At 35.6% G+C, this 17,308-nt stretch overlaps 1 protein-coding gene and 1 non-coding gene across 3 annotated transcripts; both read left to right on the plus strand.

Moving 5' to 3' along the window:
- The first annotated feature begins 7,973 nt into the window (after nt 1–7,973).
- Nucleotides 7,974–13,198, plus strand: LOC121245990 (importin subunit alpha-2-like). 2 transcript variants are annotated; one of them, XM_041143944.1, is made up of 11 exons: nt 7,974–8,359; nt 8,637–8,748; nt 8,831–8,922; nt 9,026–9,157; nt 9,437–9,622; nt 9,711–9,874; nt 10,005–10,083; nt 11,524–11,652; nt 11,852–11,979; nt 12,069–12,449; nt 12,560–13,198. In XM_041143944.1, exons 1-10 carry the CDS (start codon nt 8,147–8,149, stop codon nt 12,445–12,447), a joined length of 1,614 nt encoding a protein of 537 aa, XP_040999878.1. In that variant the 5' UTR covers nt 7,974–8,146; the 3' UTR covers nt 12,448–12,449; nt 12,560–13,198. The 2 variants fall into 2 exon arrangements, with proteins under 2 accessions (XP_040999878.1, XP_040999879.1); XM_041143945.1 differs by having other exon boundaries at nt 8,637–8,733.
- A 3,487-nt stretch (nt 13,199–16,685) lies between these two features.
- Nucleotides 16,686–16,836, plus strand: LOC121247940. Its single transcript, XR_005937341.1, has one exon. It is a non-coding gene; the product is annotated as a U4 spliceosomal RNA (small nuclear RNA).
- Nucleotides 16,837–17,308: the final 472 nt, after the last annotated feature.

Genomic DNA, 17,308 nt, shown 5'->3' on the forward strand with positions numbered 1-17,308 from the left:
GAAAAAGAAGTATATTTCTATGTTTTGACTTCTGAAACTAATCTTTTAAATAGTTTGTCATTGGTCTATGAGGTGAAACTTTATGTAAGAAAATAGATACAGTTTTCATTTCATTTCAGCTAGTGCAAAGAATTTGTAAATTTAACAACACCGTGACACGAAATTTATGTTCTGCTCGAACATTGTTGTATTTTTTATTTCCTTTTATTTAACCTTGAAAAAACACAAACTTGAAAATGGCTACCAAAAGGGAAGCCATTGAAAAGTTTACCAGATCTCCTTCAAGACTACAACTTACTATGACGTCTCTTTCCCCAGTATGTAAATTTGATGAATCCAAGGCTAGGTTGATTGTGTACTTGCCTTCTGTATGTGAGGTCAGCTTTAAAGACTCCTCGGCAACCTTATCCACAAGATGCCATAATATTATGACACCATATGAGAAATAGGAGGGCCTTTAATCTTGGGCACTTTAGGCATCATCTTAATTTATTTATGTACATGTTACATTTTAATGTCAAGTATTCATGGTCTTGGATATGAGGAAACTCATGTCTCAACACTCTATTCTTTTTATAAGCTCAATTTCTAATGCCTTCATTTTTTCACATGATCAAATGGTACTCTATATAGTATATTGTTGTTGTTATTATTATTATTTTTTTTTTTGTTGAGTTGTAATAGACTGTTGAATGTAATGATGAAAATGTTTATAATCTTCTCATGTCAATAATATGAAGAAAATAAATGATATGTTAATTCAATTATCAGATACTAATTGTAGATTCTCCAAAGCTGAGTTGATATGGCTTCCTTTGTAGAGTTATTGGATAATGAATATAATGAAGTAGTGGTTGATGATGGGCCTGATAATGATGATGATGTCGAAGAATCCAAGATTGGAATGATATTTTCTAGTGAGGAAGAAGTCTGATCTTACTATATGAAGTATGCTAAGCATAAAGGGTTCGGGTGCGTAGAAGGAATTCTAGACAAAGAGACGATAGGAAGGTTAGATGATTTATATTGGTATATGTGCGGCAAGGCACAACAAAGAGTCAGGCTTCCAATGTCCTCAAACCAAGACAAACAGAGAGGGTAGGGTGTAAGGCAAGAGTTAATGCAGTTTTGAATGAGGACGACGGATACACCTTGTCTAGTATAATCTTGGATCACACACATGTATGTAGTCCGAGGAAAGCAATACACTTTAGATGTTTCAAGAAAGTAGAAGCTTGTGTGGGTAAGAGGCTTGAAATAAATGATGAGACCAGAATACGTACGTCAAAGACTTTCAAGAGTGTAGTTGTTGAAGCGGGGGTATGTGAATGTGCCATTTGGGGAGAATGAATGTCAAAACTATATTGACAAAGCACGACAATTTCACCTTAGAGTTGGTGGTGTTGAAACTATAATGAACTACTTCCAAGATATATAGAAAAAAAAATCATCTTGACTTTTTTTATGTGATCAATGTGGGCCCTGACATGAGGTTAAAGAATGTGTTTTGGGCAGATGCCCGAAGTAGAGTTGCATATCAATCAATCGGGGATGTGATTACATTTGATACAGCATACCTGACCAATACTTATAAAATGCCTTTTGCGTCGTTTGTGGGTGTGAACCATCATGGTCAATCAATCTTATTTGGGTGTGGATTGATATCCAATGAGGACGCACATCCTTTAAGTGGTTGTTTGAGTCATGGTTGAAGTGTATGAATGTCTGACCGACAAATGCAATCATTACAGACCAAGGTAAGGCATCGCAACTTGCATTACAAGGGTGTTTCCATCGTCTAGGCATCGTTTTTGCTTGTGGCATATAATGAAAAAATTTCATGAGAAGTTTGGGTCACATTCTCAATATGACGAGATCAAGAGTACTCTATACAAATGTATGTATAACTCGTTAAGTGAGAATGAGTTTGAAGAACGATGGTGTGAATTACTTGACACCTATGATCTTCACGATAATGTTTGGTTGGGATTTCTTTATGCTGATAGACAGTTTTGGGTGCCGGTGTACGTTAAAAACATCTTTTAGGCTGGAATTTCAATTACAAAACGTAATGAAAGTATGAATACATTTTTTGATGACTACGTTCACTCTAGGACCATATTAAAACAATTTGTTAATTAATATGATTAAGCCCTTAGGAGGAAGGCAGAGAATGAATCAATTGCTAACTTCAATTCATTTAAAACTGAGATTCCTTGCATCTCCCACTATCCTATCGAGAAGCAATTTCAAAAAACATACACAATTGTCAAGTTTAAGAAAATCCAAAAAGAATTTCGAGGATTTTTATATTTGACTACCTTGTATTTAGGAGGCAATAGTGCAAAATATATGTACGTAGACGCGGAGGAGATTGAAGTGAGTGATGGATTCCTTAAACGTGCAAACTACATCGTGAGCGTAGATGAAGACGATCCCTTAAATATTCCATGCAGTTGCAAGTTGTTTGAGTTTAAGAGAATATTATGCAAACACGCTCTTCGTATTCTGGCGCAGTTAGGTAAGACTGAAGTTCTAACAAAATACATTTTAGATCAGTGGAGGAAATATATAAAGAGAAAATATATCCATGTAAAAAGTAATTATGAGCAACAAGCAACCCCGATAGACAAAGGTATGATCGGATCTAAAATTGCTTTTATCAACTATGTTCAAATGCTGCAAAAATAGAGAGAAATTGTGTGAAATTGATCGGTCAACTAGAACAGTTGAAGTTAGAGTACCCAGATGACGATTCAAGAGAATGTACTTTCCCAACTGGTCCAGCTACTCCCATGGATGGCACAAAAGGTAAAGTTCTTAGTCAGTTGGTAGTTTGGAGTAAAGGGAGACCTCCAACTAGAAGAAGAACGCACCCTATTAAGAAGGCTCTCAAGAAATCGAGTACGAGAAGGAGATTGCCCACAACTAAGGTTGTATATTGCACTATTATTTTTGAACATATGTACAAGACCTTTCTTAGATACTATTAGTTTTTTAGAAGTTCCAAATCAGAAAAGATATGTACAAGTCCTATACTTCCACACTAGCTTCTTGTTTATTTGCTTCACATCATATATTATCAAGTGGTTACCAACTTCATTTTTTAAATTTTCCATATATTAATCTGGGTGTCTTCAGTATTTAGTTTAACTAAATTGCTAGAGTTGAAAGTTCCAGCTTGATTGTCCAAATAGCAAAATTTCATCTTAGGTTACATATTACGATATTATTCTCGATTTTTGTTGATATGCATAGATGAGTAGTCACTTATCAAGAGAAGATAGACCAAATTACAATGTGAGCGGTACACAACATGAGACTCCACAAACCCAGGTACACTTAAAAAGTCAAGTGTTCGAATATTTATTCATATTCTTTTGTTTTGTTTATGTATAGAACCCAAAAAATGATATTTGATCATTTTACTAAGTATCCTGGCTACATGATCAACAAAGCCAAGTTTGGACACATGCACCGGATTATTTTTCTACTCCCTCGACTGCTCCTCCACCTCTAGTACAAGTGCGACCTGTGCAATTGAATCTCTTGGATCAGGATGATCTATATCAGCCTAGATGGTAGCAACCATGATTGTGTTGTATTTATGATGGTGTTGTCCAGTATAGGTGCTTTTTGTGTAGAAAGAATTTTGAACACTTATTGTTAGGCGTTTTGTTGTAAATGAAGTGTTTTTTGTATTTATGATGGAGTTATCCAGCATAGGTGCTTTTTGTGTAGAAAGTATTTTGAACACTTATTGTTAGGCGTTTGTTTTAAATGAAGTGATTTTTGTATTTATGCTCCTATCTTTGATGTTCATTGTTGTAAAGGGGTTTTTGTATGTAGAAGGTGTTGTTGTTGTTGTTGTATTTAAAAAGTGCTTTTGCAATGCAAGTGAAGAAGAAGTCCATATATATGCTTCAGTACACTAGAAAATTTTTATTACTTTATATTTTAGAGTAAAATATGAGTCTATTTAGTGGCATGTGGGAAGCCAATAGCCTGGAAGTTGGTAATTTTGATACTGACATGCATTGATGCATGCAATCATATGTAATTGCATTATTTCATGTTGTCTGTTCTGTTATGCGGGTTCATTTGGATGTTGCCTACTTGATTCATAGATTGACTTTGGGTGTAATAAAATCCAAGATAGTTCAAAAAGATAGGGACCTTTTTTGCCACTAGCATGATAGTTTAATAGTTGGTGGTGAGCTTTTTGCATCCATCTTTCATACAATCAAATTTCTGAAGTAAAAAAAAGAACTCACTTTTTTCTCTTTTACTAAAAACAAACACTTAAAATACAAGCTTTTTATTCAAAATCTTAACAAATACAAAGAGTTTCCACAAAATATAAAGAGCTTCCACATACATAAGAATATTCAAAGTCTCAACAAATACAAAGAGTTTCCACAAAATGCAAAAAACTTCCACATACAAATAGACTTTCCAAGTTACTGACTTCTATTACAAATAGGCAGTCTAAGAATATAAGGTGGCCTTTGAATATTGGGTGATGAAAACATTCAATATGTCAAATATTTTAATGAGCACAGAGGATTAGAAAAGTCTATTGATGATGATTGAGAGGTCGTTGCTACTTTTGTAGATCTTTTTAGGCTTTTCTACAAGGTCACATTGAGGTTATCTGGTTCTTTGTAGCCTATATCCAATGATTTATGTTAACAAATATGTAGAGTAAAAGAAGAATTGAATGAAATGTGTATGGGTGACCATATTAGGATGCAGAGATGGCATTGATGATGAGGGTCAAATATGACAAGTATTGGAGAGAATTGAGTAGATTAAATATTTTGTTATACGTGGTTGTTGCTCTTGACCCCCAAATTAAGATTGATGACATGATATATGGTTTGTGACTTGCGCATACGAAAGCATGTGCTAATTTTATTGGAACAATGGTTAGAGAAAATATTGGTAAATTGTGTGATGAGTTTACTGTGATTAGGGATGGCAATGCACTTATACCTACACCTACCTCACCGCCTTCTTTAGAAGTCGAGCTAAGGAAAAAGCATAAGTTGACATGGGGTGAGAGCCTCTCATAGAACCCCTACTAGTTTGTCAATCTACGGAGGCGTAGTCAGAGGTAGACAGATATTTGACAGGGGATCTTCTCCCATATATCCGACAATTCGATATATTAGCATGGTGGAAGACTAATGCCGTGAAATATCTCATCCTTAGAAAGATGGCCCATAGTATTTTGGCCATCTCTATTAGCATTGTTGCCTCAAAGTCGGTCTGTCGTATCGGAGGATGCATATTGAATCCATTTTTTAGTTCATTGCTTGCTACCATTGTGGAGGCATTGATTTGCACGCAAAATTAGATCAACAGGACGAAAATTCATGCTCCGGATGTTCTTGACCTTAAAGAAATCGATGAAGAGGAGGATGGCGATCAACCTGGATCTAGCAATCGTTGATTTCATTTTATTATTTTGATTTATTTATATTCATTTCATCGGTTTTAATTTCAAATTTAATTGGTGTAGCAAGACATGAGATGATGTCTACCTCCATTGCAGTATGACTTCGTGGTATTGGACCCACCATTGCTATTTGTCATAGGTTTGTACAATTTGTATTGTCCCTTAATTATTTTTTGTATTTATATAATTTTTGGTATCTAATTGTTTTCTTGTATTTTTATAGCTTTTATAATCTTACTGTCATATGCGCAGCTCAAGCCTCAATACTAATCCCAAGCCCAATGACCAAAATTCAAATGATCTATTCTCATCTTGATCTCTATTTCATCTTGGTTAGTCAAATTTTAGTTTTGAATTTTTTTATTTCTAATATATATTTGTAATTTTAATTTTTGTTTCTTGTTTATAATTCTAATTTATTTTTCTATTAAATTGTTAATATTTCAGATTTTATGATCTCACAGTAGGCAGCAACCGCAACACTAATTACATGTATTTCCGCCCTTGGCCACTCCTCTCAAATGTCAAACAAATCGCTCAGTTTAGTTGTATTCAATGATTTAGTTATTTATAATATTTATACAATATTTTATGTTTGTAATTTTGTAATTATTTTATCTTAATTTGTATTATTGTAATAACTTAGTTATTATTATTAATTTACTAGGTAGTAGTAGTACTTCATTTTCTCTTAATTTGTATATTATTTTTATTATTGTAAGTTCTTTTTTTTTTTTTTTTTTTTGTTAATTTCTAGAGGCCATTTTGGGTTCATTTCAACTATTTTTGAGCAATTTTGGACCCAAAAACATGTTTTGGGCCAAAAGGCCCATTTGGGAGGGGGGCGGGTTCCGGGGTGCAAAACTCCACCCCCGCATGGCGGCGGGGAGGGGGCTACGCCCCGTAGGGTGCGAGTAGCACCTCTACCCTTATCTTATTTGCATGTGATACTCTTGCATTATATGGTGCTAGTCACAATAACATTCAAGCTTTGCGAGCTCTTCTACTTTGCTTTGAAGCAGTATCAGGATTGAAAGTAAATCCCGCCAAGTCAAAATTAATTCTAGTTGGAATTGTTCCAAGTGTTTTGAGCTTCGCCATCATTCTAGAATGCAAAGTCTACACCTTGCCAATGAAGTATCTCAGTCTTCCCTTGGATGCCTCCTTTAAGTCACTCTATCTGGGACAGAGTATTGGAAAAAATGAAGTAGAAATTGGCGAGGTGGAAGATGATTTATTTGTCCAAAGGTGGTATAGTTGTGTTGATAAAAAGTAATTTTTTCAACCTGTCTCCCTACTTTTGATCTTTATTTCCAATAACATGCAAGGTCGCTTATTGGCTAGAGAAGTTGTAACGAGATTTCTTATGGGGGAATAGATGAAGAATTCAAGTTTCAGTTTGAGAGTTGGGCTACGATTTGTACCCTAATACGTGAAGGCAGGTTGGAAATTCAAAACTTGTTAGTTTTCAACAAGGCTTTATTAGATAAGTGGCTATGGAGATACCATGATGAGAGAGACACTTTGTGGAAATTTATCATAAATTTAAAATATGGAGGACTGTCGGGAGGATGGTATTCGAATGAAGTGAGCGGACTACATGGGGTGGGGCTTTGGAAACACATAAGAAGAGGTTGGACAAACATCCATTAATGCACACGCTTTGCAGTTGGGGATGGTTCTAGAATTAATATCTGGACTGATCTATGGTGTTGAGATTAAATCCTTAAGGAAGCCTATCCAATAATATATGGCATCGCACAAAGACAAGAGACTTCAGTAGCAGAACTCATGGGTCTTTCTAGTGGCTCTCCCTAATGAAATCTCATTTTCCTTAGAGATGCCTAAGACTGGAAAATTGACACATTTACATATTTATTCAATCTTGTGCATGATTGTAAAGTGAATGAAGGAGATGATACGATTTTATGGTCACCGTCCAAGAATAGGAGATTTACTGTATAGCCATACTATAAGTCCCTTATGAAACTCTTTACAAGAGCATTTCCATGGAAGAACATATGGAGGACTAATGCTCTCTTAAAAGCTTCATTTTTTTAATAGACAGCTTCATTAGAGAAGATTCTCACCTTAAATAATCTAAGGAAACACTGACTCGTTGTGTTAGATTGATGTTATATGTGCAAGAGAATTGGTGGATTATCTATTACTGTATTGTGACGTAGCCATGAGTTTATGAAATGATATATTTGCTAGAGCGGGACTTCATTACATGATGTCACGGAGGGTTGTGGCTTTATGGCCAGCTGGCAATGTATTTGAGGTAACTCTCAAATCACAACTATGTGAAAGATGTTATTAGTAGTGCATATGAATGGAGAGGAATTGTAAAAGTTTTAAAAATCGTGAACAAACAATGGACGATATTAGAACTTTATTTCTTTATATTTTGTTCTATCGGTCGATTATAATAGATTTTAATGACATCTAAGACACAAAAAATTCTTAAAAAAATTATTTTTAAACCATGTTTAAAATCCTAGTGAAAAAAGACCCGCCTCCAAACTCTCTTCCACCGTCTTTCTCCCTCTCTTTCCATGTCTCTCTAGTCTCTAGGGTTTTTCTTCCTCCATTCCACTCTGTTTCGAACTGCACACAATCAATTGTGTGCGCGGTACTACCGCCAAGTTTTTGTTGTAATCTGACGCCGAGAAGCTAGCAACCATGTCGTTGAGGCCGAATGAGAGAACCGAGGTCCGCCGGAACCGTTACAAGGTGGCCGTGGACGCCGATGAGGGACGCCGTAGACGGGAGGACAACATGGTCGAGATCCGGAAGAGCAAACGCGAGGAGAGCTTGCAGAAGAAGCGCCGCGAAGGCCTCCAGGCCCACCAGTCCTTCTCTTCCTCTCTTCACGCCTCTAACGTCGAGAAAAAGGTACGGTAAATGCATTTATCAATTTCTGTATATTCGTGCATCTAAATCGTGTGGTGCGAATTAGGGTTCTGAATGTTAATGATTCGCTTATTTTTAGGTCTTAGTCCTTGCTGTTGCTTTTTGTTTAATATATTTGGTTTGCCGATTTCTTTTCGTCGAAGAATGCGTGATTAGGGGTTTTATTTTTCTGGGCAATGGTATATCGGTGAGTTTCGGCAGTGATGATGGAGTATTAGTATGTTGATGGTTTGTAACTGATTGATTGATTCTGATACAGTTGGAGAGTCTTCCTTCGATGGTTGTTGGGGTTTGGTCCGACGATAGTAATTTGCAGCTAGAGGCTACCACGCAGTTTCGGAAGCTCCTTTCAATTGGTATTTTCTCGTATGGTATTTTACTCTTGTTAGACTTTCCATGGTTTCTGTTTTCATTTAAGTAAAGAGTGAGTATGACCGATGATTTCAAATACAGAGAGAAACCCTCCAATTGAGGAAGTTATTCAATCTGGGGTTGTTCCTCGGTTTGTTGAGTTTCTTGTCAGGGAGGACTTTCCTCAACTTCAGGTTTTTCATTCAAGTCTTCCCTACCTTCTTCTGCAGATATGTACGTCTCTATTATATTTGTGTTTTTTATTTAGTTTTTTCCTTTTCGTGGTTTGTTGTGTAGTTTGAGGCTGCTTGGGCCCTAACAAACATAGCATCAGGAACTTCGGAGAACACGAAGGTGGTGATTGATCATGGCGCAGTTCCAATCTTTGTCAAGCTACTGGGTTCCCCAAGTGATGATGTTCGGGAGCAGGTATATATTGGAGCGAAATGGATTTGACCTTATTTTGCAGGCAGAATAATGCTATTCTAAGGCCTCTACACCACACACCATCTACATGGTATAATTTAATTTGTAAGATTCAAATCTTAAAATTTATCTTCCAAATCAAATTATGCCATGTGGATGGTGTGTGGTGTAGAGGCTTTATAATAGAATTATTCTTGCAAGAATAGGTTAAAAAATGCAGAGGGGAAAAAACTGCCATAGTCATATCTTAGCTCTTTCTGAACCTTTATATTATCACTGCAGGCTTTGTGGGCATTAGGAAATGTTGCTGGGGATTCCCCTAGATGCCGTGATCTTGTCCTCGGCCATGGAGCCTTGCTTCCATTGTTGGGACAGTTGAATGAGCATGCAAAGCTTTCAATGCTAAGAAACGCCACATGGACTCTATCTAACTTCTGTAGGGGCAAGCCACAACCTCTCTTTGATCAGGTGGTTTTTTGTTTATTTTTTTGCCTCTAAGCGTAGCCTCTCTGCCATCGTGTTTTGGGTCTTTGTAACCTGGATCTTCGATGGGCAGGTGAGGCCAGCACTTCCTGCTCTTGAGCGTCTCATCCATTCAAATGATGAGGAAGTTTTGACAGATGCCTGCTGGGCTCTTTCGTATCTTTCTGATGGTACAAATGACAAAATCCAAGATGTGATTGAGGCAGGTGTCTGTGCCCGACTTATTCAGTTCCTTCTGTGAGTATATCGCACATAATTGATCTACATGTATAATCTCGTTTCCAACTTATTGAAAAAAAGTATAATCTCGTTTCCAATTTTATGGAATATATGCCAAGTAATCTGAAGCATATGCATGTTGTTTCAGACATCCATCTCCCTCAGTGCTCATTCCTGCCCTTCGCACAGTTGGAAATATTGTGACAGGAGATGATATTCAGACGCAGGTAAGAGCTCTTCGATTCTGTTTCATGACTTTAAACATATATGCCAGCATTTTGTGTTATATTCATTTGTGATTGTGTGGAAAGTGAATTGCCGCATTTCATTATGCTTAATTTAATTGCTCAAGAATATGGAAACACAAAATTGAATATATATTGAATAAAGGTAGTTTAATATATATTCAACTAAGGCTAATTCTCCTGAGTGAGCTCTGGTGACTAGAGGGGGGAAAGAAGTTATCTGTGGGCTTTTCCCTTTAAAAGCAATCTTATAAAAAAAAATCTTTCTCTACACCCACCTGTCAAGTTCACTAGGGAGAACGTGACACTGCCTTGAGAATGGGGAAGAGGAGTGTCCTCCTACTGGAGGAACTCAACTTCAATTAGGAGAGAAGATTAATGATTGGGGAAAGACCTTACTGTGTGAACCGCTGAATTTTGCTCAAGCGGGTCCAAGAAGTTAGATCATTTGAAGCAAATGCTCCCAAATTGGGTTCCATGGAAATTAAAAACTTCCAACACTCGTCGCCTTGATGAGTTAGGGGAACTTGATAGTATTGAAGCATGGGCAATTTTGTGTGATGAGGAGAAAGCAAAGAAGATTTGGTGTCTGGTTTGGTGTCTTCTAATAGAGCTTTGCTTATCAGGAAAACTTGAAAACGTTTGCAAACTAAAAATATTAAATGATAGATTGCAATATAAAAATATTGCCGCTACTCTTTTTCGCCATCATGTGATTTGAATATCTATTTCAAGATTTTAGGTATGAAGCTCACTGATTTCATAAATCTGTCAAGTGCAAGTTAAATTATAAATTGAACTTTTTATTTGAACTTATAAAAGAAGTATTTATTGAACTTTTAAGCCTCTGACTGTGGGCTGCCACGGCCTTTCTGAATACATGTTGTTAAGTCTTTTAAATATGAGTTTTGAATATATTTTCTTTGAGTAATTGCTGCGTGGGTACTAAGACGTATTTGCCTGGATGTATATTTTAAGTGGACCTTTGCTTGTTTAATATTGTTTTAAAATGAGTTTTGAATAGTTATTGTTGTGATTCTTTAGCATTATTGGAAAAATACCTCAGAAAGTGTTTTACATGGGATAGACACAAGAGTCCTCACTCAATATTTGGATCTAATTTTTGAAAGTTCCTAGAACATGTGAATGAGTTGAAGTAATACTTTATAATCATGTCAAATTCAACCAAACCTGCCAGTACAGATGCCAGGCCTTTTGATAAGGAAAATAGAAGAACTCTACATGAATGATTGTTTAAGCAAATCCCCCCCCACCCCCCCCCCCCCCCCCCCCCCCCCCCCAGCAGCAAAGAAGGGAAAAAAAAAAGGGTTGATTGACTATTGTTACTTTTCCTGTGATTGCATCTCTTTTGTTTTTTTTTTTTTTTTTCTGTGGATTTTGATGGGTCACATGCTTTCTCAGTTTATAATCACCCATGGTGCACTGCCATGTCTTCTGAGCCTGTTGACCCACAATCATAAAAAAAGCATCAAGAAAGAAGCCTGTTGGACTATCTCAAACATTACGGCTGGAAACAGGGAGCAAATACAGGTAAGAGTCTTACTAAGTATATGTCAGCTTGTTCATATAAGAAATCATTGTCTTAACGCTAGATGTGGATAAAGAAATTAGGTTCCTCATTATTTTCTAAGAATTTTATGTAGGTTCCTCGCTAAAGAAACTATTTTGCAGAGGTATAGGTTAGTTGGTTATTTGAAAATAATGTTAAGTCAACTTTGAAATGATGCAGGCTGTTGTTGATGCTAGTTTAATTAGCCCCTTGGTCACTCTGCTTCAAAATGCTGAGTTTGATATAAAGAAAGAGGCAGCTTGGGCAATTTCAAATGCTACTTCAGGCGGTACTCTTGATCAAATTAAGTATGACCTTGTACTTTTTTCTCTTCCCCTTTATTCATCTGTTTATGGGGTAGATATTGTGACTAACGATTTTTTTTTTTTTTTTATAGGTACCTGGTGAGTCAAGGGTGCGTAAAACCCTTGTGCGATCTTCTTGTATGCCCAGATGCAAGGATTGTCACTGTCTGTTTAGAAGGGTTAGAGAACATTCTGAGGGTTGGGGAAGCAGATAAGAGTTTAGGCAACACTGGAGAGGTTAACTTATATGCCCAGATGATAGATGACGCTGAGGGGTTAGAGAAAATTGAAAATCTTCAGAGTCACGACAACAATGAGATCTATGAAAAAGCAGTCAAACTTCTCGAAACATATTGGTTGGAGGACGAGGACGAGACATTACCTTCAGGTGATGGTTCCCAGCCTGGCTTTGGCTTTGGCTTTGGTGGGAATGAGGTTAAAGTTCCATCAGGCGGATTCAACTTTAGCTGAAGGTAAGCTTTAACTAAATAAAGAGAAGTGAGGATAACCAGATATGAAGAATCATGAGATATAACCTTATTTCACATTTTTATTACTCATTTGCTTCACAAAAAAATTGCAGGGATAAGAGTTGGATGAAGAAGTTCATGGTGCGGATGGCCAGATATGTTGGGTGAGGTCAGGGCATCTTTCAGTGTCTCATTTGAGTCGAGTCTGGTCCTTTGTCTGTTAAGGTCCAAAACGTGCCAATGTGGGTCAGTTACACCCTCATGTCCAAATAATGTGGGACTAGGCAGGTTTAATTGTGGTGCAATGGCATATCAGTTGTTCTAGGGGTTTTCACCTGGCACCATAGAAGGCTGCGACGTCAGCATTGTTGCATAAGCAGCACTCCGACGAATATGGTTTTGGGGCGGGGGGGTGGGGGGGTTGCGTCTCGAGTCATATCGTTACCATTTAGTCTGGATTTGTTTTGTCATGTTGGGTGGATATATTATTGCTGTATGCTGAATGAAAGGAAGAGACTTAATGTTATTTTTTTGTGGTAATAATCTTTTTTAAGATTTTTGTACTAAAGTTTGTTTGGTAATCTATTGTAGAAGTACAATACTATCATGTGGTTCGATAAGTCACATGTGAACCTCCAAAGTGGTGGTCCAGTTGGCAAAGGCTAGGGAATAGTTCTCTCCTCCCTTCCCCAATGTCACATGTTTGAAAGAGCTTGTCTTAATAAAACATGTGAACCGAAGTTTTGGAGATCTTTGCATGCTGGTACTTAGGTGGAGTTGCAATGATGGGCTGCCCTTTTTAGGGGTGAGTAGCTATGGCTCAATCCAAACATGTCGCAACGAGTATGGACTCTTATGGTCACGCTCAGTGGGGGAAGCTATAATGGCCGTCTCTTTATACTCTTTTGCCAAAAAAAAAAATTGTCATAAGGGAGATATAGTTTACCAAATATAACTGTCAAAAGTTGATTAAGCAATGACATGAAGTGATTCAAGTCGTTCTGGCATGCAAGTCATTGATAGGAAGCTGGAAAAGAATAGCTGTCTGGTTATATTCTTTAGAGAAGATAAATAACTATTTTTTACTTTGAATAGATATTCTTTAAGAAAAAGTATACTCTATTGCCTCAAATGTATTGCTCGATTTGACCGTTCGGTTTTTTTTTTTACCGTATTTTTTTTATTTTTTAAAAATATTTAAATACATTAAAAAAATGTGAATAGAAAAATAAAAATAAAAATAATTACTTTTACAACTAACGGTAATATCGAGCGGTGCTATTCAGGCGGTAGAGTAATACTGCTCGTTCTTTAAAGGATCGTTTTACATGTGAGAGGACATTATCTACATTTTTGATGTGACAAGATTTGACTCTAATATTTTAATTTTTATTTTTTTTTTGAAAATTAAATTTTACTATGCCATTGGTGCCAAAGGTGTGGAAAATTGAGTTTTGTTACAAATCCGACATTGTCCACATTACATACTCTACATCTATAATTTTTATATAGGATATGAGGGTGTTTTTTATAGGGTGTGAAAGTATTTTCATAGGGTGTAAGATGGTGAATAGTAACTGATGAGAATTTTTTTAAAAAAAAATTATACTATCAATTCCACTTTCTTATTAATACGTTTAGCCCATACAAAATTTGCTTATGCTGTTCTTATTCTCTGCAAGTGGTAATTTATAGCTCTACACATGGTAATTTATATCAACAAAAATAAATTAGAAGGATCATTCCCATATTCAAACAAAACTTAGGGTCTGGGGTTGTGTGTTAGGACTTTTAAAAGTACTTAAATATTCTTGTAAGTCCTATAATGAAAAAATTAGGTTGTTTGAATATTATATAATAAAGTACTTTTTAATCTCAAATAAGTTAAAAAATATGTTTTTTTAGATAATCCGGAATGTAGTTTAAATTTTAAAAAGATTGTCAATGGACAAAAATACTTATACAACTTTTAGATAATTACAACTTTTAAACTTTTAAAAATATCATCATAATTTTTGAAATAATCAAATGCTCGTCATATCTAATTTAGAAAATATTTTTTTTTTAATTTGTTTCCAAACAAATATAAAATGTTTAAAAATGCTTTAAACATATGATTATGAAATAATAAATAACCTTTTAATAATAAAATTTATACCTTAAATTATAAATTATAAGTTCTAAAATTATAAGTTATATTTCTCGTTGTAATGTCAAACATGCACTTAACTAAATTGAAATTGTTTGGGTTGTTCAATATGACGGCTTTTTAAATAAGCCACGGGCCCTAAAAAAGCCGAACAAATGCACTCTGTTGTAGTAAAAGTCGAGTTAATGTTAGAAGAGGAATGTTATGTATCATTACTATTTATTCCCATATTTATAATTTTTTTATAAAATATAAAGATGCCTTTTGAAGTGTAGAACGGTAATATCAAGATTTGAGTGTAATTAGTGATAGGATAAGAAGAAGAGTGGTGCTACTCCACCGCAAATAATGCACTGCTCCATCTTACCCTTAATTCAAAATTCATTTTTTATTGTTTTTAAAATTTTTAATTCATATTTTTTTTATTATTTTAAATATTTTTAAAAAATATAAAAATATATATTAATATACTAATAGTTAATTTCTTAACTATTAAATAAAAAAAATAAAAATATATAAAATGTTAAAATGAAGGGACCAGATAAAGTAGTATTTTTCTAAGAAGAAAAGGCGCATATGAGTCAACAGCTTTGAGAGCCAAGAGTCAGAGACCGACATGTGTAACCTTGGGAAGCGCCAAGGAGGGATCAAACGACATGGATGATGCTATTCCTCCCACTTCAAGGTCGTAGCTATCGTTGGCATTTTATTTTATTTTATTTTGTGATTAAAAAAATATTTTTTAATTATATAATTTTTTTAAAACAAATATTTAAAAATATTAAAATATACATGTAAAAAAAAGACAAAAAAACCATATTAAAATAATTAGCAAGAACTAACGGTGGCTGTAGTATCATTTTAAAAATTAAAAAAAATGATACTCTTATTAATGTTTCTTACAATTCAGTATTCCTGCTAAAATTTTTATTTTTATTTTTACTTGGTAATTAATGAGAAGACAACCAAAAAAAAAAGATGCATCATGCTTAACGATAAGAGTACTACCTCTCAGCGAGAGCTAGGACGTAGCACCATCCATACGAGCATTGATGATGAAGTGACAGAAGAAAGCAAGTAACATTAATAAAAGGAATGCTAACCCAGAGGCACACGTTTCTCATCGGACAATAGACAACTGAAGAAACAACAGTCTCAACAGGGGAACACCCGAATCATTAAATTAAAGATTAACATTATATTAAGTCGTAAAGTGTATAAATATCGTGTAATTACTTTAAAAAAAAGTGAAGTTTATTATTAAAAAAATTAATTCTTTTTCATGTGAATTCCAGATTTATTCACTTTTTTTAAAGCGACTGTATACTACTTGCACATTCACGATTGCAAATATCATTTCTCTAAATGAAGAGGTATTAGCCTTCGTAGAGACTATGTAAAAGAGAACTTGTCACACAAAAGGGATCCCCAGCAGCAATGTAATATAAGGTAAATCAGGAGTAGAATGCTCGACCCTGGTTCATTTTTGCTTTTATAAGCTTAGGTCACTCACATTATCTTTTATTTAAGTTGAGTTTTATAGTGAGGTATAGGGCTGTGCAAAATACCCGCTGGACCCGTCAACCCGTTTGACCCGATTAGATCTGTCCGATAGAAGACGGTTTTGCATCAACGTCGAGTCGAACCCGATAAATAACAGCAGACCCGACTCTTACAAAAATAAAAATAAAACACTTCGATCTTCAGAGTTTAGATACAAACCTAGCAGCCAAGTCGCCCCTGTTGGTCACCGATGATTGCGAATCGCCTGTTGTTTCATCTGCAACCAACGTCGGATGACCATTGATCAGGTAAGATTTTACATGGATTTCATCTGCCCTTCCCCAACTCAGGTGACCATTGCCTCTTCTTCACTCTGGCTCTCACTCTGCCTCTTCTCGCGACGACGACGCTACGACATCTTTGTGGGCGTTGATGGACTCCAATATAACAAGCCAAACTCATGCACGACACTGCGTCGAAGTATTTGATGCGAACGACGTTGCGATGACGTTGGATTTTGTTGGGGTTTTCATTTTGCTTCTGAGGAATTTGGGGTTTTTCTTTTGTTTTGACTGAGGAATTGGGTTATCTTTGCGCTTGGGGCAATGACGCAGCTAGTGAGGTTCTAACCGAGGCGCATCTATTGCTGGTTGAAAACTATTTCCAAACCCCCTCTTCGGCCTGGGTTCAACCTTGGCCGTCGAGAATTTCTGGAAGGGCTCCCCTCGGGGTAAAGCTCTGCGAAAAAAAAAAAAAAAATCGAGGAATTGGGAAAGTTTTCTCAGGAGTCGGTGAATATCAAATGACCCGACCCGCATGTTACAGGTCGGGTTAAAAAGTAGTGTAGGTTGGACGGGTTGCAGGCTTAGTGAGGTATTTTAAAGTATTTTGTAAATAGTAATTAAAAAATAATAACAAATTAATAATAGAATATTAAATAGTAGTTAATACTAATAAAAAATAAGTAAAAAATAATAATAAAATACATGATAATACCTCGGTATTCAAACTAGGCGTTAAGCTTCCAAGGTATTCCCACGAGAACTTTCGACTCATAATTTTCTGTATATTAAGCTTGTAAATTAAACTTCCGATTTCACTCCCTAGCAGACAGAAAGTTATATCAACACAATCAGTCTTCCAATTTATATCATTTCGTGGGAACGTAATTATATAAATTGATTCGCTACTTAAAATCAAACAAACTGAT

This window comes from Juglans microcarpa x Juglans regia, chromosome 1S, assembly GCF_004785595.1.
Source record: "Juglans microcarpa x Juglans regia isolate MS1-56 chromosome 1S, Jm3101_v1.0, whole genome shotgun sequence".
Lineage (NCBI taxonomy): Eukaryota > Viridiplantae > Streptophyta > Magnoliopsida > Fagales > Juglandaceae > Juglans > Juglans microcarpa x Juglans regia.

Coding starts and splice junctions, on each gene's coding strand:
- LOC121245990 (XM_041143944.1), top strand. CDS start 8,147: ATGTCGTTGAGGCCGAATGAGAGAACCGAGGTCCGCCGGAACCGTTAC. Junction 11,653..11,851: donor GAAACAGGGAGCAAATACAG/GTAAGAGTCTTA, acceptor GAAATGATGCAG/GCTGTTGTTGATGCTAGTTT. Junction 11,980..12,068: donor GGTACTCTTGATCAAATTAA/GTATGACCTTGT, acceptor TTTTTTTTATAG/GTACCTGGTGAGTCAAGGGT.